The 24,524-nt window shown below is 42.4% G+C and overlaps 1 protein-coding gene across 2 annotated transcripts; it reads left to right on the forward strand.

The window, feature by feature from the left end:
• On the forward strand, positions 1-23,631 carry SLAMF6 (SLAM family member 6). Of its 2 annotated transcripts, none has more exons than XM_021089571.1 (8): positions 1-313; positions 12,009-12,338; positions 15,623-15,886; positions 16,360-16,573; positions 17,080-17,121; positions 18,426-18,505; positions 20,649-20,723; positions 21,069-22,153. In XM_021089571.1, exons 1-7 carry the CDS (start codon positions 265-267, stop codon positions 20,678-20,680), a joined length of 1,011 nt encoding a protein of 336 aa, XP_020945230.1. In that variant the 5' UTR covers positions 1-264; the 3' UTR covers positions 20,681-20,723; positions 21,069-22,153. The 2 variants fall into 2 exon arrangements, with proteins under 2 accessions (XP_020945230.1, XP_001928602.1); XM_001928567.4 differs by having other exon boundaries at positions 21-313; positions 16,360-16,473; positions 21,069-23,631.

A 24,524-nucleotide genomic window follows, 5' to 3' on the forward strand; every position in this document is an offset into this window, starting at 1 on the left:
GCCTGCTGCCTGTGTTATTTGCGAAGTTCATTCTTCGGCTGCATGAACAAGAACCCGGATTCCGGTAACATCTTTCTGGCATCATTTTGCTCATAAAAAATAGATTAATAATAAAGTAAAACTATGACTGTTAGTATGAAGATGTTGCCACGCCTCTGAGAAGAAGGAGGAAGTGTCAGAAAAAAAGCAGTTTCAGTTTATGAGAAATTGGCAAGAACATTGACTGCCTTGAGGTCTCCAGCACCAATCTCCACTGCTAAGAGCATGATCTGGCTGTTCCAGTCTCTCACCCTTGTCTTCTGCCTTGACCCAGGTAAATGCTGAAGGGGACCCAGGTAGTCATAAATGAGTCCTGGTTTTGTGCAGCTTGCTTAATCTAAATCACCTCTGTATGGGTGTCTGTCTATCTCTCTGCCAAGGGATCTGGTGGGGCTCACAGTGGTGCCTGATGACCTGCCATTGCCTTGCAATTTGAAAACTTAAAGCCTGAAATGGTTCAGAGTTAACAACTTTACTTGTGTCTATATTTAAGGGAATTATCTGCCGGGATATGGGAAATGAGTTTTCTGAAACATGTTGAGTTTATGATAAACATATTGCATAAAGAACAAGGATTAAGAAAAGATTAAGATTAAGGATTACGAAGGAAACCCTCTCAGCAAATTAGCTACTATCTTACTGTGTGATCTCTGGTAGGTTACAAGTTCCTCCTGAGCCTCATGATCTTAATCATACTGAAGATTGCACTGAGAAAAAAATATTGAAAATCTATAGTTCAGCTTAGCCAAAATTTCTGTGCCAAACTGAAGTACTATAAATAGTCCTTTCAGATTTGCTTATTGCAGAAAAAAAAAAAATGTTCTCCAACTCTCCTTTCCTCTGATGCAAATCTGGATCTAGCTGGTTCAGCATACTTAATTTGACAGACAGAAAGGAATTCTCTGAGCCTTCCTGCTTTCCATTCCCTGCTATCCACTACATGAAGCATGAAGGTTCATGTCATGTTTGGGGAACCACAGGTGGTCTACTGGGGCCCAAATATAGGATTTAGGGACAGATGGGGCAGGTGATGAGACAGGAAAGCTAGCCCAAAATTAGCTCAGTGTATCAGATAAAAATAGTTAATATTCATTGAGGGCTTATAGTGTTCCAGGCACTGGGTTATCTGTACATGCATAGTATACATAAGCCTTATGACAGTTCTGCGAGTCTATAGTATTATTATCCCCATATTATTATTATGTACTATTATACACTGTTACTATAGTTTTAAAAACTTACCCCAATTTCATTAGCCAGTAGGTGGCAAGCTCTTGAGAAACAATGGCAGCTAGACAAACATGGCAGCAGCACAAGAGAAAGAAAGACAGAAGCAAGGTCACCATAGATGTAGAACTAACTAGATAAACTGGCAATGGGACTGAAAAGTAAAGAGAATTCATTAAATCATCCAATAAATAGGAGTTTCTGTTGTGGCTCAGTGGGTTAAGAACCCAACTAATATCCGTGAGAATCCAGATTGATCCTTGGCCTCACTCAGAGGGTTAAGGATCCGGTGGGGCTGCAAGCTGCGGTGTAGGTCATAGATGTGGCTCAGATCCTGTGTTGCTGTGGCTGTGGTATAGGTCTGCAGCTGTAGCTCTGATATGACCCCTAGTGTGGAAACTTCCATATGCTGTAGGTATGACCCTAAAAATGAAAGAAAGAAAGAAAGAAAGAAAGAAAGAAAGAAAGAAAGAAAGAAAGAAAGAAAGAAAGAAAGAAAGAAAGAAAGAGAGAGAGAAAGAGAGAAAGAAAGAAGGAGAGAAAGAAAGAGAGAGAGAGAGAGGGAGGGAGGGAGGGAGGAAGGAAGGAAGGAAGGAAGGGGAAGGGAAGGGAAGGGAAGGGAAGGGAGGAAGGAAGGAAGGAAGGAAAGAAGGGAAGGAAGGAAGAAAGAAAGAAAGTAAGGAAGGGAGAGAAAAAGAAAGAAAGAAAAAGATTATCCAATAAATATTCTTTGAGCACCTACTGGATGCCTGGCACTGTTCTGGTTTCTGGGGCTACGCCATGAACAAAGTAGGCAAAAATTCCTGCCCTCATGGAGTTAACATTTTAGCAGAGGAGACAAACTATAAACAAGATAAATAAGTAAAATCACATATTGGATAGTGATAAATGATAAGAAGGGAATAAATCAAGTGGGAAAAGGATATGAAACATTTCGGGGGGAAGGCAAGTGAGATTTCAGACAGGGTAGCAAAAAAAGTTTACAAAGTTGGAGGGAGGCGGGAGCAGCCATGAAGAGGAAGGTGATTTTAATTTTGGACCAACCAATTTTAAGATGTTAGTGTGATATCCATGAGAAGATTTCCTGAAAGCAGCCAGAAATCTAGGACTAAAAGAAGAGCCGGGCTGGAAGCTTAGAAATCACAGCATAGAAAGTGAAGCTAAGGAGAATAATGGAAGGAGGACAGAAACTTGGGAAATATGTATAAGATGCAGAAAGAGGAAGAATTGATTTATATATATATATATATACACACACACACACACACACATATACACACACACACATATATGTTGCTATATATTCAGGAGTTCCCATTGTGGTTCAGCCGTAACTAACCCAACTAGTATCCAGGAGGACGTGGGTTCAATCCCTGGCCTTGTTCAGTGGATTAAGAATCCCACTGAGTGCTATGAGTTGCCACAAGCGTAGGTTGCAGATGCGGCTTGCAACCTGGCATTGCTGAGGCTGTGGCATGGGCTGGCCCTAACCTGGGAACATTCATATGCTGTGGGTGCAGCCCTAAAAAGACAAAAAAAAAAAATTTTCATCTATATATTCCAGAACCTCTCCCTGGTCTAGGAGCAGAGACTCATGTCTTTGTCTCTTTGCAAAACTGAACCCATCTCTAAAATTAAATGTTATTGGGGAATCTTGATATAATGCTGATTCTGGAATGGAGACAAAGAATCTGCATTTAGGAGTTCCCGTCGTGGCGCAGTGGTTAACGAATCCGACTAGGAACCATGAGGTTGCGGGTTCGATCCCTGCCCTTGCTCAGTGGGTCAAGTTTCCGGCGTTGCCGTGAGCTGTGGTGTAGGTCGCAGACGCGGCTTGGATCCTGCGTTGCTGTGGCTCTGGCGTAGGCTGGCAGCTACAGCTCCGATTCGACCCCTAGCCCAGGAACCTCCATATGCCGCAGGAGCGGCCCAAGAAATGGCAAAAAGACAAAAAAAAAAAAAAAATCTACATTTAAAATAAGCTACCAGGTAACCCTAATGTTGCTCCATGAACCACATACATGAGACAGTCATATTCGACTTGGAAGGAGGAAGAAATAAGAACTAACTCTTGAGACGCAGATGCAAGTATTCTGATGCCCAAGGGAGAACAGGGGTAGGAAATATATGTTCAGCCAATACATGGGGGCCAACCAAATGATTCTGAGGTTTTTAGTCAAAAAGTTGCAGGCTTTTCTGCTAAGAGATTGCAACCCAATAATTCCACTTCCCCCGAGCCGTGTTATCTACTTCTCACCAACCACCCACACCTTCAAATGTTTATGGTTGCTCGCCACAGGTAGAGAGGTGTTTTATTTTTTTATTTTTTATTATTTTTTTTTTTTGGTCTTTTTTGCCATTTTCTTGGGCCGCTCCCGCAGCATATGGAGGTTCCCAGGCTAGGGGTTGAATCGGAGCTGCAGCCACCAGCCTACGCCAGAGCCACAGCAACGCGGGATCCGAGCCGCGTCTGCAACCTACACCACAGCTCACGGCAACGCCGGATCGTCAACCCACTGACGAGGCCAGGGATCGAACCCGCCACCCCATGGTTCCTAGTCGGGTTTGTTAACCACTGCGCCACGACGGGAACTCCAGAGAGGTGTTTTACATTTTGTCATTACCCTCAAGGACAGCTGTGTCTTTCCACTTCTCAGAATCTGCAGTCTGTCCCCACTGGACCACCAGCCTTCCATGCATTCCAGTTTTCAGTCTCTGACTCCAGATCTAGCCTCAGTTGTGTTACCATACACAATGAGAATTTTTGCCTTTTTTTTATTAAGGTGAAATTCACAAAACATAAAAGTAATTTTAAAGTGTGCAGTTCAGTGACATTTAGTAAATTCACAAAGTTGGGCAACCATCACTTTTCTTACTCCACATTTCATTACCCCCAAAAGAATTTCACCACCTGTACCCATTAAGCAAACACTTCTCATGTCTTCTCTTTCTATCCACTTGTAAACACCAATCTGCTTTCTGTCTCCATGGGTTTACCTATTCTGGAGATTTCATATGAATGAAATCATGCAATATGTGACTTTTTATGTCTGACTTCTTTAATTTAGTACAATGTTTTCAAGGTCCATTCATGCTGTATCATGTATCAATACTTCATTCTTTTTATTGCTGAATAATATTCGACCATGGGTATATACCATATTTTATTTATCCACTCATTTATTGATGGGCATTTATGTTGTTTCCACCTTGACTCTTGAGTTTAGTACCTCTATGAACCTTCTGTACAAGTATGTATTGGTGTACCTATTTTCAATTCTTCTAGGTATACACCCAAGAATGAAACAGCTGCATCATATGATAACACAATTTTTTGAGGAATCACTAAACAGTTTCCTACAGTGGCTATACCAGTTTATATTCCAACCAGCAATGTATAAGAATTCTAATTCTCCACATCCTTACCAATGTTTATTTTTTTTATTATATTAATTCCCACTCTAGTAGATGGTTGTGATTCTGATTTGCATTTCCCTAGCAACTAATGATATTGAGCATATGGGCTAATGATATTTCATGTGTTTATTGGCCACTCGTATGTTTTCTTTGGAGAAATATCTTTTCAATTCCTTTGCCCCTCTTTGTTGGAATATTTGTCTTTTGGTTTTGAGATGTAAGAGCTCTTTACTTTGAATCATAAATCCTTATCAGATAAATAATTTATGAATATTTTCTCCTATTCTGTGTTTTCTTTTCATTATGGTGATAATGTCCTTTGATGCACAAAAGTTTTTTTAATTATGGTGAAGTTAAATTTATTTTTTTTCTATATCTCCTGCTTTTGGTGTCATATCTAAAAATCCATTCCTAAATCCAATCTGATAAAGATTTACCTCTGTTTCCTTATAAAAAAATTTTATATTTTTTTTTTGCTTTTATAACTAAGCTATTAAAGTTTTTGAAATAATTTTTGCATAGGTGTGAGATAGGTGTTCAGATTCATTCTTTTGCTTACAGACATTGTGTTGTCCCATCACCATTTGTTGAAGGAGTCATTCTTTCCCCATGGAATGATCTTGGCACGCTTTTCAAAAATTAATTGTCATAAATGTATGATGGACTCTCAACTCAATTCCATATAGACATCTATATGCATATCTTGATGCCAATACACTAACATGTGATTACTGCAGCTATCTAAATTTCAAAATCGGGACATGCGAATTCTCCAATTTGGTTTTCTTTTCTTTTTTTTTTTTTTTTTTTTTGCTTTTTAGGGCTGCATGTGCAGCATATGGAAGTTCCCAGGCGAGGCGCATCTGCAACCTACACCACAGCTCATGGCAACACTGGATCCTTAACCCACTAAGCGAGGCCAGGGATGAAACTGCGTCCTCATGAATACCAGTTGGGTTCATTATCACTGAGCCCCAACGGGAACTCCCAATTTTGTTTTTCTTTTTCAATATTGTTTTGGCTAGTTGTGAGTCCCTTACAAATTCAAATGAACTTGAGGATTGGCTTTTTTATTTGTGTAAATAAGTCGTGAAAGTCATTGGAATTTTGATAAAGATTGAATAGAATCTATAACTTGCTTTGAGTAGTACTGCCAAATAGTTTACCTTAAAACTGAGTCTTACAATCTATGAACATAAAATGTCTTTCCATTTATTTAGATATTTTTTAATTTCTTGTGGAAATGTTTCATTGTTTTCAGTGTATAAGACTTGAATCTCTTTGGTTAAATTATTTGTAGATATTTAATTTTTTTGACACTATTGTATATGGAATTGCTTTCTTAGTTTCCTTTTCAGATTGTTCAGTGCTAGTGAAAATGCAACAATGTTGTATTTTCGTAAATCGATCTTCTATTCCATAACATTGCTTAATTTGTTAGCTCTGATGACTTTTATGTGGATTCTTTATGATTTTCTACTTATGAATCATGTCATCTGTGAATATGAATAGTTTCACTTCCTTTTCAATTAAGATAACTTTTATTCTTTTTCTTGACTAATTGCTGTAACTAAAACTTACAGTATATTGTTAAATAGAAGTGATGGCATGGTTATCTTGTTCCTGGCCTTAGGTGAAAGGCTTTCAGCCATTCATTCTTTTTTTTTTTTTTCTTTTTTACTTATATCTTAACTGTATTTTTTTATTTTCCCAGTTTACTGAAAACGATCTTTTCTGACATTTATCCATTTGGGGAATTTTAGTTATCTCAAAGTACACAAAAATTACCTATATTTGCCCATAAACTAAGCACTGATAAAAAGAATACTTAACATAGCAATATTTAAGCATTCCAACATAAAAGAACTTTTTCCAACCTATAATTTTTTTTCCACCTTAGCTAATCTATAGTCAACCTTTGGATATATATATATGCAGATGCATCCCTCAAACTGACCATAAGATGAATCAACACACAAATTCCTTCGTCGTGGATAGAACTCAAGTTCCAGAGGCAAAGTGGTTCAAATGGGAACAAAGGAGCTGACTTCCTTACAAAACAAACTAGACAGATGCAAACTAAGGAGTAGTAAGGAGGCTAATGATTAACCCACAAATCTTTCTCTTTCCGATCAAGGAGCGCACACGCGTGCACTGCGAGCGTGAACTGACTTCTTTCTCCTCAGGCCCTGGCGTCAGGAGGCAGTTCCTACTTTCAGCCATTCTTTTTTTTCTTGGTCTTTTTGCCTTTTCTAGGGCTGCTCCCGAGGCATATGGAGGTTTCCAGGCTAGGGGTCGAATCAGAGCTGTAGCTGCTGGCCTACACCGGAGCCACAGCAATGCGGGATCCAAGCTGCATCTGTGACCTACATCACAGCTCACGGCAAGACCAGATCCTAAACCCACGGAGCGAAGCCAGGGATCGAACCCACAATGTCATGGTTCCTAGTCGGATTCGTTAATCACTGAGCCACGACAGGAACTCCTCAGCCATTCATTCTTGAGTAGAATGTTAGTTGTGGATTTTTCAGATGATTTTTATCAAACTGAGGATTTCCCTTCTATTCCTAGATTCTTAAGTATAGAAGCATGTTGGATTTTGTTAAATGCTTTTTTTCTTTGTCACCTGAGATGATCGTGTATCTTTTTTTCCTTAATTCTACTAACGTATTGCATTAATTAATTTTCATATGTTGAGTCACTCTTCCATTCCTAAAATAAATTCCAATTATCCATGGTGTATAATCTTTTTAATATGTTGCTGGATTCATTTTATTACTGTTTTGTTGAGGATTTTTTCATCAATATTCATAGAGATAGTGGTCCATAGTTGGAGGGGGTATGTGTATGTGTGTGTATGATATCTTTGGCTGTGTTATCAGGGTAATACCGGCTTCATCAGATGAATTAGCAAGTGTTTTCTGGAGTTCCCACTGCGGCTCAGTGATAATGAATCTGACTGTTATCCATGGACCCCGGTTCAGTCCCTGGCCTCATTCAGTGGGTTAAGGATCCAGTGTTGCCTTGAGCTGTGGCATAGGCCAGCAGCTGTGGCTCCAATTTGACCCCTAGCCTGGGAACTTCCATATGCCGCAGGTGGGGTCCTAAAAAAATTAAAAAATAAATAAGATAAAATTTAAAAAATTTTTAAAAAGAGAGAAAGTGTTTTCTCCTCTCCTACTTTTTGGGAGGAGTTTGAGAAGTATTGATGTTAATTATTCTTTAACTATTTGGTAGAATTCACCAGTGAAGTCATCAGGTCCTGGGCTTTTCTTTGTCAGGTTTTTTATTACTGATACAATTTCTTTACTTGTCATAGGTCCTCTTAGATTTTTTATTTCTTCATAAGTCAGTCTTAGTAATCCATTTCTAGGAATTTGTCTTTTTCATCTAGGTTATCTAATTTGTTGTTATACAGTTATTCATAGTATTTTCTTATGACTGATTTTTATTTCTATAAGATCTGCAGTAATGTCTACTCTTTCTCATTTTTAAAATTTGAGTCTTCTCTATTTTTTCTTAATTAATTTAGTTAACCGTATGTCAATCTTTCTGATCTTTTCAAAGAACCAATTTCCCCTATAAGCACAGTGTTGACTGCATCCTGTAAGTTTTGGTATGCTGTAGTTTCATTTTCACTCCTCCTACTCAAGATCTTACCCTATGTATCTCTTCCTCTCTCTACTAAATCTCTTGAGAAATCAGGCCCTACTCTTCTTCTGAACTCGTTTCATGCTGAGCTGAAGCAGCCACTATATCCCTCTTCCCTATAGAAAAGTCTAAGCCAGTCCCCTAGGTTAGATATCCCAAAGTTTCTCTGACATTTCCCTCCTTTTCATGATCAGTTCAGTCTTACCCGCTATCTTTATTCCTTCCCATTTCTCAAAAATATTCCATGTTTCTTAATACCGTCCCAAAAAAAAATGGTTCAGGTAATCTTTCAAGACAATTTACATTCTGGAGTTCCCATTATGGCTCAGTGGTTAACAAATCTGACTAGCATCCATGAGGACGCAGGTTCGATCCCTGGCTTTGCTCAGTGGATTAAGGATCCGGTGTTGCCGTGAGCCGTGGTGTATGTCACAGACCCAGCTCAGATCTTGTGTTGCTGTGGCTGTGGCATAGGCCAGCAGCTACAGCTCCAATTCAAACCCTAGCCTGGCAATCTCCATATGCCATGGGTGCATCCCTAAAAAGCCAAAAAAAAAAAAAAAAGGACAATTTTACATTCTAATCTCAGCCTACTTAGTATTCCCTGAATTCCCTGGGCCAGGTTATGGGGGCATAAAGCACTAATTAATGTATTACTCATGTTCTCAGAGTGACTGAGCCATGCAAACAAACACACTCCAAATTTCTGCTGAGTCAACATCTTCACCAGAGCACAGGCAGGACTGCAGCACCACCCCCATGCTCCAGGTGGTCCTCACTGACTTAGAAAGGATACTTCTCCTAGGCCCCCATATCAGCTTTCTGTTGCAGTCATTTGGGTGTCCTCCCAATTCTTAATCTCCTCTTCTGGTTCTAGTTGTGCAAATCTGCTGTCAGTGGAACTACTTAGAGGAGACCTCAATGCCCTGCAGAGAACAACAATATTCAAGCCAAGGATGCTGACCCAGGACATTCCCAAAGCATCAGTGCTGGTTCCAGGCAGAGTAGAGAAAAGGGCCTTTTTGTACTTTCTGGGTCACACCACATCATCTGGGTCCCAAAGCAGCTCTCTAAGAGGAAATATTTATGCTGCAGACCTTACAGAGACAAAAAAGTGAGTCACTCAGACACCTGGGGGAAGAGCAATCCAGGCAGAAGGAATTACAAGTGTACAACCCTGATCTGTTCCAGGAATAGCCAGGCCAGCAGGGTGTGAGCAAAGTGAACAACGGGGGGAGTTATAGGATGTTAAGTCAAAGAGTGAAAAATGACCTTTTGGTCCTTATAGGTCATTATAGTTATGTTGTTTTGTTTTTTGTTATTATTTTATCCCCATTTAGTCTGACAAATATAACATGCAAAGAGAAAACTGTACAAATCCTAAGTGTCAGGTCAAAGAATGAACACATGTTAAGAAATGGCACATTATCAGCAGCCCAGAATACCTGTTTATGCTCCCTCCTACCCCCATCCCTCCCTCCTTCTCAAAGGTAACTCTATCCCAACTTTTAAAAGAATAGATTTGTTGGAGTTCCCATTGTGGCTCAGCAGTAATGAATCCAACTAGTATCCATGAGGACACGGGTTCTATCCCCGGCCTCGCTCAGCGGATTAAGGATCCAGCAGTGGAGTGAACTGTGGTATAGGTCACAGACGCAGCTTGGGCCCTGAATTCCTGTGGCTGTGGTGTAGGCTGGCAGCTGCAGCTCTGATTCTGACCCCTAGCCTAGGAACTTCCATATGCCATGGGTGCAGCGCTAAAAAGACCAAAATAATAATAATAATAATAATAATAATAATTTGTTTTGGAGTTCCCATTGCGGCTCAGCAAGTTAAGGACCCAGCTTTATCTCTGTGATGATGTAGGTTCAATTCCTGGCCTCACTCAGTGGGTTAAGGGTCTGGCATTGCAAGCTGTGGCATAGTTTGCAGCTGAAGCTCTGATTCAACTCCTAGCCTGGGAATTTCCATATGCCGCAGGTGTAGCCCCAAGAAGGAGAAAAAATAAAATAAGTACATAGATTTGTTTTGCCTGGTTTTTAGCTTTCAATAAATGGAAACTCACCATTGTATTCTATTTGTATTTGGGGTTTTTTTCACTCAAGATTTTGCTTGTGATACTCACCCATGTGACTCCAAGAGGGACAAAGGAGCAAAATGACAAATAATAGCATGTTAAAATGCTGATGGGAAAGGTGTAGTAAGAGGGGGCATTGACGGCCCTGCTCATGTGATGAGCATGCTTATGACCATCTGAGAAAGAGAGGAAGTGTGAACTCACCCAGGAGATGGGTGTCAAGATCCCAAGAGACAGTTCCTCCTCTGCTCAGATCCCCTCCTTTGAACTAGAAGATCATGAGAATGTTGAAGTTGTGGTAATGGTTACTTATACACTGATTCACTCAAACATTTCTAGATCCTACTTGGTGTCAGGAACAGTGCTGAGATATAAAGATAATTAGGGCATGGTCAGCTGGACAAACTAGTAAACAGAGCACCACAAAATACTGTAATAAGTGCTAGGAATCTGGCAAATGATGCTAAGGAAGTATCTTCTTTAAGAATGATTGTGGAGTTCCCACTGTGGCACAATGGGATCAGTGGCATCTCTGCATCGATGGGATGCAGATTCGATCCCTGGCCCAGCACACTGGGTTGAGGATCCAGTGTTGCTGCAGCTGCAGCGCAGGTTGCAACTGCGACTCGGATCTCATCCCTGGCTAGGGAACTCCATATGCCTCTGGGTGGCAACGAAAAAAAAAAAAAAAAGAAGAAGAAGAATTGTGATTATTTCACTTTTTTTTGCTCATACTTTAACAGCTCTGTGATCTGCTCATGAGAGTACAGCCATTATATGTTATTACTTTTATATTTATCAGGTTTTATCCCCTCAGTTACTAGACTATTATCTTTTGCAACAAAAGAGATATCTTCTTGTATCATGAAAAGAGCACAAATTAGTTAGCATCAAAGTAGTTGGGTCTGAATCCTGACTGTTATTCTTTAGCTGTGTAACCCTGGGGAAATTAGTTAACTTCTCTGTGCCTCAGTTCCTTGTCTATAAATAGACAATAATATTCATCATACCTGCTTCACAGAATTGTCAACATCAAATGAAATAACATATAAGAAGAACAGTAAATTCCTACAACCCTACTATGCTGAACACAGTAGGTATTTAGAAAATGTCGAGCTTTAATCCTCTAATCCTACAACCTCTAATCCTACAACCCTACTATGCTGAACACAGTAGGTATTTAGAAAATGTCGAGCTTTAATTATATTTCATCAGCAAAGACTTGTGGGTTTTGGAGTCCGTGCCAGGGAGTTGATGTGGTTGTTCTTCTCCATCTCATGCACCCATAACTCAGAAACTGGGGTTGGACAGTGTGGCCATGACCTAGGAGTGACCAACAAGTGTGGGAAGGTAGATCGGCCAGGATCACCTGGACCAACTACCCAATAGCCAAGAGTGGTAGACATTTGTCAGACTCTGTGATTGTCCATTTCAACATGTCCATTTCAACACTTCTCCTAACTCTTTCCCTCTTCCTCACATCCCTGGACTTCTGTATCAGAGAGCTCCGACGGATTGGCAGAATAAGGAGAAAGGGTGGGGGGTGGGCAGGAGATGGGCAGGGAAAGTTATAGGAGTTTCCTTTCTGTGCTTGCAGGAAATACAGTTTCACAAACCAGCTCAACCCCACTGATTGTGAACGGGACCCTGGGGGAGTCAGTAACTCTACCCCTGAAGTTCCCTGAAGAAGAGAAGATCATGTCCATCACCTGGCTTCACGATGGAAAATCTATCATCTTCATACGGCCAAATAAGGCACAAAGTCCACTAATACACGTAACTGATCCAAAACAGAGCAATCGATTGAACGTCACCAAGTCCTACTCTCTGCAACTCAGCAACCTGACGATGGCAGACACAGGATCTTACACCGCCCAGATAACCACAACCTCCGTAGTGTTTTACAGTTATTATCTGAGGATCTTCAGTGAGTCAAAGCTTGGGGTTTAATTATGTATGGACTAAAAAAACAATACATTTCAATCCTATATGACTGCAGGTGTACACTATAGCCTAGTGGTAAAAAGCATGGCATTTGGAGTTAGTTCGAGGTCTAGCAGGAAACTAGTTCAATGGTATTGCACAGCAGTTAGTGACAGAGCTGAGATTAGAACCTAAGTCTTGTGATTCCTAGACCCCGGGATCCACCACACTTGAGACAATTTTCTTCTGCCGCTATTTAGAAGACCAAGCACGACTTCTGCAACAACCACACTCCTGAGGTTCATTGCCAATGCCTTCTCATGGCCTTTTAGGGTACCACTCCTTCAAAGACACACACACAAAGAGATGTGTAAGCTACACCAACATATTTTACAATATTGCAAAGGAATTTTTAGATATAAATTATATAGATTTTTTAACACATTGACCAGGCAAAGGATGGCAACGATTTGATCTTTTAGGCCAATATCAATTAATTGGGTGTAACTGCCTAGGGTTCAGTGTTAAGAAGGAAGTTAGAGTCATGTTACGTTTATTCACTGAGTCAACAATATTTGTTAACCACAGACACTGTTTTAGGCACTGAAATACATCAGTGAGCAAAGATCCTTGCCCTCATGGAGCTGACATTCTGGGTGGGGAAAATGGGGACAATAATAAACAATAGACATAATATATAAACAAATGACACAGTACGTAAGCCATTAGTGCTATGAAGAAAAGAGATTAGAACAGCATGGGGGGAGTTCCCTTTGCGGCTCAGTGGAAACAAACCCAACTAGTATCTGCGAGGATGCAGGTTTGATCCCTCCCTCACTCTGTGGGTTAAGGATCCAGCATTGCTGTGAGCTGTGGTGTAGGTCCCAGATGTGGCTCAGATCTGGTGTTGCTGTGGCATAGGCATAAGCAGCAGCTGTACCTCCAAATTCGACCCCTAGCCTGGGAACTTTCATATACCACAACCGTGGCCCTATTAAAAGAAAAAAAAAAAAAAAAAAAAAAAGACCAGCATAAGGAATATGGAGCATCAGGAGTGCCAGAGAGCAGAGGTCAATTTTAAATGGAATGGTCATAATAGGCTTCATTGAGAAGATGACATTTGAGCCAAGACTCTTTTACCTGTTAGAAGTAAAAGTGAGCCATGCAGACATCTGGATGAAAAACCATCCAGCACAGGCACTCCCGTGCATCTGGCAGCCTCAAGGAACATCAAGGAGATTAATTACTAAGGAGCAGAGTGAGGAGGACAGTTGACAGGAAATGAGATCAGTCAGGAAGCAAGGGGCCATGTCACATAAGGCCCTGAGAGCCATCACCAGGACTTTGGCTTATGCCCCTGGTGACTGGAGGGTTTTGCAGAGAAGTAATACAATTTGACTTACTTGTTTAAATGATACCTTTGGTTGTTCTGTTGACAGCAGGCCTCAAGGGACAGTGGAAGCCACTGCCAAGTTCTGTTGTGGCTCAGCAGTAATGAGCCCAATTAGTATCCATGTGGATTCAGGTTCAATCCCTGGCCTCGCTCAGTAAGTTAAAGATCCAGCACTGCTGTGAGCTGTGGTGTAGGTTGCGGATGCATCTCGGTTCTCGCATTGCTGTAGCTGTGGCATAGGCCAGCAGCTGCAGCTCTGATTCGATCCCTAGCCTGGGAACTTCCATATGCCACACACGTGACCCTAAAAAGCAAAAAAAAAAAAAAAAGACTGGAAGCGATGGACCAATTAGGAAGCCTTTGCAATAATCCAAGCAAGAGATAATGCTGGTTTAGACCACAGGACAGCAGTGGAGGTGGTGAGAAGTGGTTGAATTCTGGATATATTTTAGAGGTAAAGCCAGTAAGATTTCCTGATGTGGGAATATGAGATGAAAAGATGAGTCAGGAGTGCCTCCAGGGCTTTTGGCTGGGGCAAGTATGCAGTTGTCAACTAAGATGGAATTCAGAAGCTGCAGATTGAAAAGGTCTTGGAGAGGAAAACAGGAGTCCTTGTGAACACGTTGAGTTGAAGATACACATGGAAGATATACATATCCAAATGGAAATGTCAAGTAGGTAATTATATATTCATCAAGTGGAGAAAAGAATCAAGATAAATTTTTGAGATCAGCAATGAACATTGGTTGAAGAAGATGTAATATTCATGCCAAATATTTGCCATTGCCATGCTATGAGCTGTCTCATTTAACCCTTATACTTACCCCAGAAGGAGATATTATCGCCCAGTTTTACAAATGAAGAAGTTGAGGCACAGAGAGATTACAATTTGTCCATAGTTGTGTAGCCAATAAATGACAAAGCCACAATTCTAACCCAGGTCTTCCTAACTCCAAATCCAATGCTCTTGCCATTACATAAAAATTCTTTTCTAGCACCACCTCTACTCAGCTAAGCTTATAGCATTAGTCAGTCCCTTCTAATCAGATGGTTGGAGTCATTGTGTTCTCTATTGGGTCAGCTTAATTTCAACCCTCAGGCTAAGTCTAGGTCAGTGGTCTTTTCTGTACTGTTTCTATGTCCCCATTGATTCAGAGCTGCTGAGACGTTACAAGGTAATACTTTCTGGTCTCTGCTTTCAGAAATTTCTGCTTCATATGTACTCTAAAATGCTCAAATATATTGCATTTCTCTGTACCACAGAATTGCTTGCTTGCTTTCTCAATTTCTTCACTTCTTCTTTCCTAATTCTTTAGTTTTCAACATTTCTTTTCCTGACTTGCTGACACTCTGCGTTAAGGTCTCTTTGTCATCATTTGAGAACCAGAATTTCCATAGATGTGTGGGAAATAGAGTTCCCCAAGGAAGTTAAGCTTCTGTCTTCTACCCCAGCTATGAATTCCGATGATGGAAGAAACAGGGCTCTTGTGCCTGGGCTTCGGGTTTCTGACCAGGCTAAGGTAGGGCTGGCCCTTAGCTTAGTCTCCAAATGTTCTTTACACAATAGGCAGTGAACTAGGGCTAGAAAGGACCCTGAGAATAAACTGGAGTTCAAAAATTTTTAATGATCAGCCCCAAATCACCCAACTAGTTGGTGTCAACTCCAGTCTTTCCCTTCCCACTTCTCCCACTGGCTACTCTGTCTCATACTGATGTCCCTCATCATTTGGTCACCCCTGACCTCAGTCCCACCCATTAGGCAGCACACACAGGCTTATTTATAGAGCACAGAGCAGTGTGAGGGGGAATACAGAAACAATGACGTGAGGGATACTATTCGCAGAGGGCTGAGCCAGGCCATCTGTCCTAAATCCAGGCCCCTTCTCTGCACACAGGACGGCTGGGGAACCTTCAGGTTGTCACTCTCACTGAAAGGTCTAGGAATGAGACCTGTGTGATCCACCTGACCTGCTCCGTGGAGGATCCAAATGATAACGTCTCATTCAGCTGGCAGGTCTCAGGAAGCATGCTTCCAAGTGAAGCAAACCTCACTGTCTCCTGGGACCCCAAGAATTTCAGAGACGAGACCTACATGTGCATAGCTGAGAATCCTGTCAGCAATGCCTCCTCCTCTGTCTCTGTCCAGAGCCTCTGCAAAGGTAACCGTCTGTCTCAGGTCTCTCGCAGCATCTTGAACAGCTGTGGGTGCTGTATCCCTTGCGCTCTCCAAGATTCCCAAAATAGCTGCCCAAAGGGAGGCAGCCAAGGGATGCTGGGAGAGGACAGACACCCTCGGGAGCTCTGTGCCTCCCACTCCCCACCCAGAGGTTCGTCCTTCCCTCCCTCTCCACCAACCCTTTTTCCAGCCCACTCAGAGCCCTTGGGAAAGCAAGATTGCTTCCTCCACCCCACCCCACCCCCAGCTCTACCAGGCTTCTCTCGGCCCTGTCTGGCACATGGGACTCCCTCTCTCAGAAAGCCTGCCCAGACCCCCAGGCCCTCCAGGTATTGACGAACCCACTCAGTCCCCAAAGGTGGCCTAGAAGACTTAGTGCAGTCAAGGCTCTAAGGAAAACACTTGGCCTCATTCGATGTGTCTCAAGTACAATTTCTTTTTTTTTTTTCTTTTCAGGTGTTATTAATGCAAAAAATGTACACCTGGACACCAGATGGATTATAATGGTGGTTCCTTTGATATGTATAGTCATCTTTGCCTGCTTGTGTGTTCGGAGGAAAAAATTAGCAGGTTTCCTTTCTTCCTACTTGCTTCTTCTCCAAGATTCCAGAGACGTAGAGTCTGGGGCCTCCATAAGATGCTGTCTGGGAGTTCCCATCATGACTCAGCGGTAACGAACCTGACTAGGATCCATGAGGATTCGGGTTCGATCCCTGACCTCTCTCAGTGGATTAAGAATCCAGTGTTGCCGTGAGCTTTGGTGTAGGTCGCAGACGCAGCTCGGATTCCACGTTGCTGTGGCTGTGGCATAGGCCGGTGGCTGCAGCTCCAATTCACCCCCTAGCCTGGGAACTTCCATATGCAGCAGGCGTGGCCCCAAAAAAAAGACAAAAAAAAAAAATCTGTCTTGTGGAAGACAGATAAAGGGAAGGCGTATGCAAACCCTGGCTCAGCTAGTTCCCTGGGACCACACCTGGGTTGTGAATACACACATGATAATCTCCTAAGAAAGGCATCCTACTCTTAAATTCAGGACCCAGCCTCCGGGCCTGCCTGCCCTTCCCTTTGTGGTCCCTTTTCATGACATCCTCTAGAGTGACATCTATTTGGGGGTAGGGGGTAGAAGGCTTATCTCACAACATTCACAATTTCAATTTCCCTGATTTTATTTTTCAGATGTCTTTCATTTCCCTGCTCAGCAAACCCAAGGAGCTGGTGGTGAGCTTCCAGCCTCTGAACTCCCAATCGTAAAACAGATGGGAAGGCCCAAATGGAAAAGAACGGGGGCTGGTCAGAGGGTTAGATAATGAAAGAGGAGGGAGTCTGAACGTCATGACTCAGATGGACCAGAAGATACAAGGGGAGCTGACCCATAACTGTGCAAGTTTGTCCCCTGTGAGACCTACAGGGTCCCTTGCAAGAATGCAAAGTGGTCACTCATGCAATTTCTTAGAGTGGGATTAGGGTCATTCCCCACTCTGCTGATGGAGAGACTACATGCCAGTGACAGGGCTCATGGCCTGTCCATTACCAGCAGCAGATGCAGTGGAAAGACAGGATTAGAAGCATCAAAGGTCCAAAGACAAACAGCCTGACTCCATCCCTCTATTCAGCCAGGGCCTGGGCATTGAGTAGATATCATCAAAAGAGAAAGTATGATATAGAGACAGGAACATGGGCTCTGGTCACATTGGGATCAGTCTCAATTCATGGGTGAGAGATAGGTGACTTCAGGTACAGGGCATAAGGCTTGGAGTCAGAAGGCATGCATTCAAATTCCTGTCCCATCGCTTCCTGCGTGACTGCACCAAATCAGTAAAATTTTCTGAGCCTCTTTTTCCTCATCTCTAATATAATCAACCTAAGAAGCTACGAAAGCTATGAAAACTTTAATAGTTTTCTCTGTGTGAAACAATCTGGCTCCACTATGCTAGAGCAAGTTTCCCTAGCTCTTGTGTAGACAGTGCTATTTGGCCCCAGAATCTTCCCTTCCTATGAATCCAGAGGAAGCCTAAAGCTTTAGGGTACCTCAAGACCATGTGCCCCCCAAGAGATGAGGTTAGAAATAGATCACATGGCTGAGAGGGTTCTGGTTCAACCTGGAATTCCAAATACTGTCAAAAATAAATGAACCCCTGGAGTTCCTATTGCAGCACAGTGGAAATTAATCTAACTAGTATCCATGAGGACATGGGTTCAATCCCTGGCCTCGCCCAGTGGGTTAAGGATCTGGAGTTGCTGTGTGCTGTGGTGTAGGTCACAGATGTGGCTCAGATCCCACATTGCTATGGCTGTGGCATTAGGCCAATGGCTATAGCTCTGATTTGACCCCTAGCCTGGGAATTTCCCTATGCCATGGGTGCGGCCCTAAAAAGCAAATAAATACCTAAATGAACCCTAAGGAAGGGCAATGCCTTGAACAACTGCCTATTTGGGGTCAGAGAGTGGCCTGGAGTAGACAGGGCCTTGGGAGAATAGACCAGAGTCCTTCAACCACTGAATGTGCCTTCCTGTGTTAACAGCAGAGACCGTGAGGAACTTAGAATATGCTTCCTTCTCTTCTGGGAACACTGTCTATGCTCAGGTCACCCATGCAAATCAGGTGAGTACTTTTAGGTTTCTACTCCATCATGGTCATCATTTTTACAGTCATTATTCATGAACTTGTCACCACAATCATCTAAGTCCAAATGATGTTCACAACAGCAAACTTGAAGACAGCGACAAGAGCTACAGAGTTGTGTGTGGGATCTTTCTGGACCCCACTGTTCTCACCCCCGTGGAATGTTTACTCATGCTCTGCCTTACATCACTTAATCTACCTACTTAATGCATCAGTAAGTCTTGTCCCTTCAGCTTAATAAGGGAAAATTATATCTTCCTCCCTCTTCCTCAAAGTCTTAGTGTGATGCTCAGTAAATAGTTGCTGGGCAGATCAGATTTCAATTAAGTTTGAGAGCTCCCAGCAGGGGGGCTTCTCATCCTGGATATAGGGGAAATAGGGAAGCTCAGAAGAGTCTCTCAAGGGAGTTCCCGTCATGGCTCAGCAGCTAACAAACCCGACTAGGATCCATGAGGATGCAGGTTTGATCCCTGGCCTTGCTCAGTGGGTTAAGGATCCAGTGTTGCCATGAGCTATGGTGTAAGTCACAGACATGGCTCAGATCCTGCATTGCTGTGGCTGTGGTGTAGGCCAGCAGCTGCAGTTCAGATTCGACGCCCGGCCTGGGAACTTCCATATTCCTTGGGTTTGACCCTTAAAAAAAAAGACAAAAGGAAAAAAAAGAGTCTCTCAGAGGGAAAGAAGGCTAAAAATTTGCAATTCTTCTGTAGTAGAGGACCCTAAAGTCTTGAGTAACGCTCAACTCATCCCCTCCCCTCTAGCAACATAACAGGATGGTCTTGGTCAGTCATCTGGAACTCCTCATCGTGCATCAGTAATTCCCCCAACAACCCCAAAATAAAGCACCTGCAGGTGGTACATTTCTAAAGAACAGTACACATCCTGGGAGGTCAGTTTCCATGTCTTCAGAAAAATAAGTCATGAGAGCCCAGCATTCCTCAACTGCCAGAAGCACTCATCTGGCTAGAAATCTTGGATTCCACCAGCAAATCTCCCCTCCCCAGGTCCCTTGCAGGTATTTGCAAGGTAGGCTCCTTGAAGATAGCACATAAGAAAAGGTACTCTCACTTCATATATTTCAATTGCCTTTCCAATGTCCTCTTGAAGACCACATGAACCATTGTCAGGAAACCAAGGGACTAATCTCCAGCACATTTACTTGTTTTAAAGCAAAACATGATACTCTGGCGAGTTTCAGAGGTTTGAGGATACCCTAAATATTCCTTAATTCATTTTTTAAAATGCCAAAAACTATGGGCATGGGGGGGACTTCTGTTATTGCTGGACTTTTATTGTAAGGAGAGTCATTCTTAAAGTATTCCTACTCCACCAGTTCCCCATGCTTGAGGAGACCCCAATGACCTGATGACCAGATAATTAGAATCACAGGCAATATCTCCAGTTATAGGTAGCAAAGATCTGAGACAAAAGATGTCATACAATAACCAACTGGTGTGTGGATTAGTTCTTCAAAATGGAAGAAGGAGAGTAGAGTTGGACACGGGACAAGATGGTTTTCTTCCCTTCACACCACCTGCCAACAAGGTCACCCTTCTGCCTTTCTCTGGTTCTTGAGCCCACCAGTTGGCTGGAGTGTTGTGCTTCTGTTTGGGGCCCAGGAAAGGTGACTAATCCTTCACAGATAAAAGAGCTGGTGCTTGGTGTCCAGCTCCTCTTGCCAATCACTCCCTAGCCTCCCTCCTGAAGAACCTTTTTTTTTTTTTTTTTTTGTCTTTTGTCTTTTTTGTTGTTGTTGTTGTTGTTGTTGCTATTTCTTGGGCCGCTCCCGCGGCATATGGAGGTTCCCAGGCTAGGGGTTGAGTCGGAGCTGTAGCCACCGGCCTACGCCTGAGCCACAGCAACGTGGGATCCGAGCCGCGTCTGCAACCTACACCACAGCTCACGGCAACGCCGGATCGTTAACCCACTGAGCAAGGGCAGGGACCGAACCCGCAACCTCATGGTTCCTAGTCGGATTCGTTAATCACTGTGCCACGACGGGAACTCCTGTCCTGAAGAACCTTGACATCATTCCTCTTTTGTCACACTGCCTTTCCTGGGAATGTATGTACACAAGAGTCCATGTCTCTGTGTGAACCAAATGGGAATGATTGTTTTACAGGAAAGAGGAACCCTAACACCTTTGAAAAATAATGACTCCACCACAATTTACACTGAAGTTCATCAGTCTGGAGAGGTAAGCCCATGGTTTCCCCCCTTCTTACATTCTTACCTCTCTCTGCAGACCTTTGACTTAACAAATATAGGTATAAAAGTGTCGATTTACAGATGCACCAATACCAGCAGAACACCAAAAGTCTCAGGACATCCCCAAAATAAATCTGAGAAGCTGTCTTGTATTAGGATCACCACTTACAATTGAGTTTTTAACCTACTTGTTTTTTAAATTGAATCCTGCCTGTGCTTTCAACATCCCTATCTGCCTACTTATGCTCTCCAGACCTCCTCGATATCCATGAGGAGTGGCCTGAAGCACTGGTCCCTATTGACCTAGTTTATTTTTCTCCTTTTCCTATTACAGAAAGCCCTCTGAACCCAGGCCAGCTGCCCTCCACAATGTCACGTAAGGTGCTAAAAGGCCTCCAAAGAATTCAGGAACGACACATCTTCTCCTGATCCCATGAGAAAGGACAGAGCTTGGTCTCTGCCTGGCAGCAGAATTTGAATATCTAGGAGTATCGCTCCCACTCCTTCAGATTTGAACCTACTTACTGAGGTCAAATATGTAGGGAATAACATCATTTCCAGCATATGACCCAGATAACATTTTCTAATCTGCTCCAGGACATACAGCAGAAACCATGCCCAGATATTGACTTTCTCTTTGGTAACTCATCGAATGGAGTCACGATTGGCAGAGAGATTACAATTCAGAAGACAACCACCTCTGTCCTTTTAGAAAGCAGCAGGATTGTGATTCTCCTGGGAGAGAGTACTGTGTGTTGTTTACGTGTGTTTTCTCTGGAGTTAACCAGGCCCATGTTCAAATCCTCATACATCCTCGTGTGTCATTTACTAGACACGCCTCCTGGGACATGTTACTAACCTCTTGGAGCTCTGGTCTCCTAGACTGAAAAAGGAGGGTAGTAGTACATCAGCCCTGTTATTCACACCGGGAACCAAGGCTTCAACTTCTCTATAACCAAGCCCTTTGGACTCTACCTCCAACTAGTGGACCTCTCCACTTTTCTGCACATCTTCAACCAAGTTGTATATACAGGCAGCATCCTCACAACCTGGACTGCTACAATAAACGCCAAGCAACTCTCTACAACTTTTGCTCTTGGCTCCCTCCAATCAAGGCTCTACAATACAGCTAAAGTAATATTTTTAATATAAATCGGATCCTTGGAGTTCCTGTTGTGGCTCAGAGGTAATGAACCTGACTAGTATCCATGAGGACACGGGTTCAATCCCTGGCCCTGATCAGTGGGTCAGGGATCCAGTGCTACTGTGAGCTGTGGTGTAGGTTGCAGACGTGACTCAGATCCTGCATTGCTGTGGCATAGGCTGGCAGTCACAGCTCCAATTCAACCCCTGGCCTGGGAGATTTCATACACCGTGGGTGTGGCCCTAAAAAACAAAATTTAAAAAAAATTGAATCCTTCACTTGTCTGCTTAAAATTCTGCAAGACTTCCCAGTACACTCAGATTAAAACTTGAGTCTACATAGTTCTGGAGGGTCTAGCCCATCTATCTCCAGCCCCAGCTAGTATCACTCCCCCCACCCTGCTTTTGTTTGTTTGTTTGTTTGTTTGTTGTTTTAAGGGTTTTTTTTTGGGGGGGAGTTGTTTTTTGGACCATGCCTGGCATGGAAAAGATCCTGGGCCAGAGATCAAACCAGTGCCAAAACAGTGACCCAAGTTACAGCAGTGGCCAAGCTGGATCCTTAACCCAGGCCACAAGGAAACTCCACCCCCCACTATCCTTATTTAGACTCCCCAGTCTCCTTTCAGCTCCCCTATTAGAGGAAATATTTTGCTATGTTAGGGTTATTTACGTCTTCCTCAAGGCCCTTCTTTCTGCCTGTCCAGTTCCTATTCTTTAGGTCTCATCTTACATATGTCACCTTCTAAGAGAGACCTTCCTAGACCTCTCTATCTGAAATGACTTTATCGTATGTCATTAAATATTTATTTTTATTTGTTTAATGTCTCTTTCTCCTACTATACCGTAAGCTCTTTAGGAATAGAAAGCATGACAATTTTGTTTATCACTGTATCCCCAGCATCTAGCAGAGTATCTAACACATAGCGAATGTTCAGTAATTTTTTTTTTTTAATGGATACACCTTCGACATTTGGAAGTTCTTGGACCAGGGAGTGAATCTGAGCCACAGCTGGGGCAACACTGGATCCTTTAACCCACTGTGCCAGGCTGGGGATGGAACCCGAGCCCCCCTGCAACAACCTCAGCTGCTCGGATTCTTAAGCCACTGCACCACAGCAAGAACACCTCAGTAAATATTTTTGATAAACAAATAAATAAATAAAATGTGTGTGTAATGGAGGGTTTTTTTTTTCTTTTCTTTTTACAACCACACCAGCAACATAGGGAAGTTCCCAAGCTAAGGGTCACTGGATCCTCAACCCACTGAGTGAGGCCAGGGATCTAACCTGAATCCTCATGGACACTATGGTGGGTTCTTAACCTACTGAGCCACAACAGGAAGTCCTTGAGAGTTAAGTAAAACACTTGGAATTAAGTAAACACTTGGAGGAGTTCCCATCGTGGTGCAGCAGAAATGAATCCAACCAGTATACATGAGGATGCAGGTTGGATCCCTGGCCTCGCTCTGTGAGTCAGGGATCTGGTATTGCATTGAGCTGTGGTGTAGGTTGCAGACATGGCTTGGATCCACATGGCTTTGGCGTAGGCGGGCAGCTACAGCTCCGATTCGACCCCTATCCTGGGAACCTCCTGATGCCTCAGGTGTGGCCCTAAGAATAAGAAGAAAAAAGGAAAGTAAAGAACTTGGACCCCTTAGCACAGTGCTTAGCACGTGAAAGAGCTCAGTGAATGTTAGCCATCATTGTTGTTGTGTTCTCGTTGTTGTTATTATTATTAAATTATATTCTCTTGAACTGACAGAATCTTCTCACATGCCTTCGATACAATAAAAAAGGGAAAAATACACATTATCTGTGTATCCCACTTCCACATTATGTCCTACCTTTCTCTGCTCAAATTTTCTAATTCCATTCTTTTACCACATGTGAAAAATAATCTTCCTTTTCCCCTGGAATGAAGTCTCTGATTTTTTTGGGGGGGGGGCTTGAAGTATTTTTTTTAATTTAAAAAACCACTTTGTTGAGGAATAGTTGATGTACAAAAAGCTGTACATCCTCAAGCATGCCACTTGAGTTTGGAGGTAAGTGTATGGTCGTGAAACTATGATCACGATCAATGCTTTAAACATATCCATCACCTCCAAAAGTTTCCTCCACCTTCTTCATTTTTTTGATTTTTAATTTTCTTGCATGACAAGAACACATAACAAAAGATCTACCCTCGTAAACTTTTAAGTATATAATACAGTATTATTAATTCTAGACACTATGCCTTGCCTAGCGTAAGATCGCGAGGGCTTATTCTTCTTGCATAACTGAAACTTCATATCCTTTGACCAACACCTTCCCTATTCCATCTTCCCTATTCCCCGTCCTCCTGTTCCTTGGTAACCACCTTTCTATTCTCTGCTTCTATATGTTTAACCATTTTAGATTCCTCATATAAACAGAATTATGCAGTTGGTCTTATGGGTCTGGATTATTTCTCCTAACATAATGTCCTCCTTGTTCATCTATGAATTTCATGTCCTTTTATATACTCAGAAGTGGAATTGCTGGATTATATGGTAGTTATATTTTTAATTTTTTTGTCTCTCTCTCTCTCTCTCTTTTTTTTTTTTTTGTTTTTTATTTTTGTTTTTTGTTTTTTTTTGTTTTTTTTTTTTTGTTTAGGATCACACCTGCTA

This window comes from Sus scrofa, chromosome 4 (assembly GCF_000003025.6).
Source record: "Sus scrofa isolate TJ Tabasco breed Duroc chromosome 4, Sscrofa11.1, whole genome shotgun sequence".
Lineage (NCBI taxonomy): Eukaryota > Metazoa > Chordata > Mammalia > Artiodactyla > Suidae > Sus > Sus scrofa.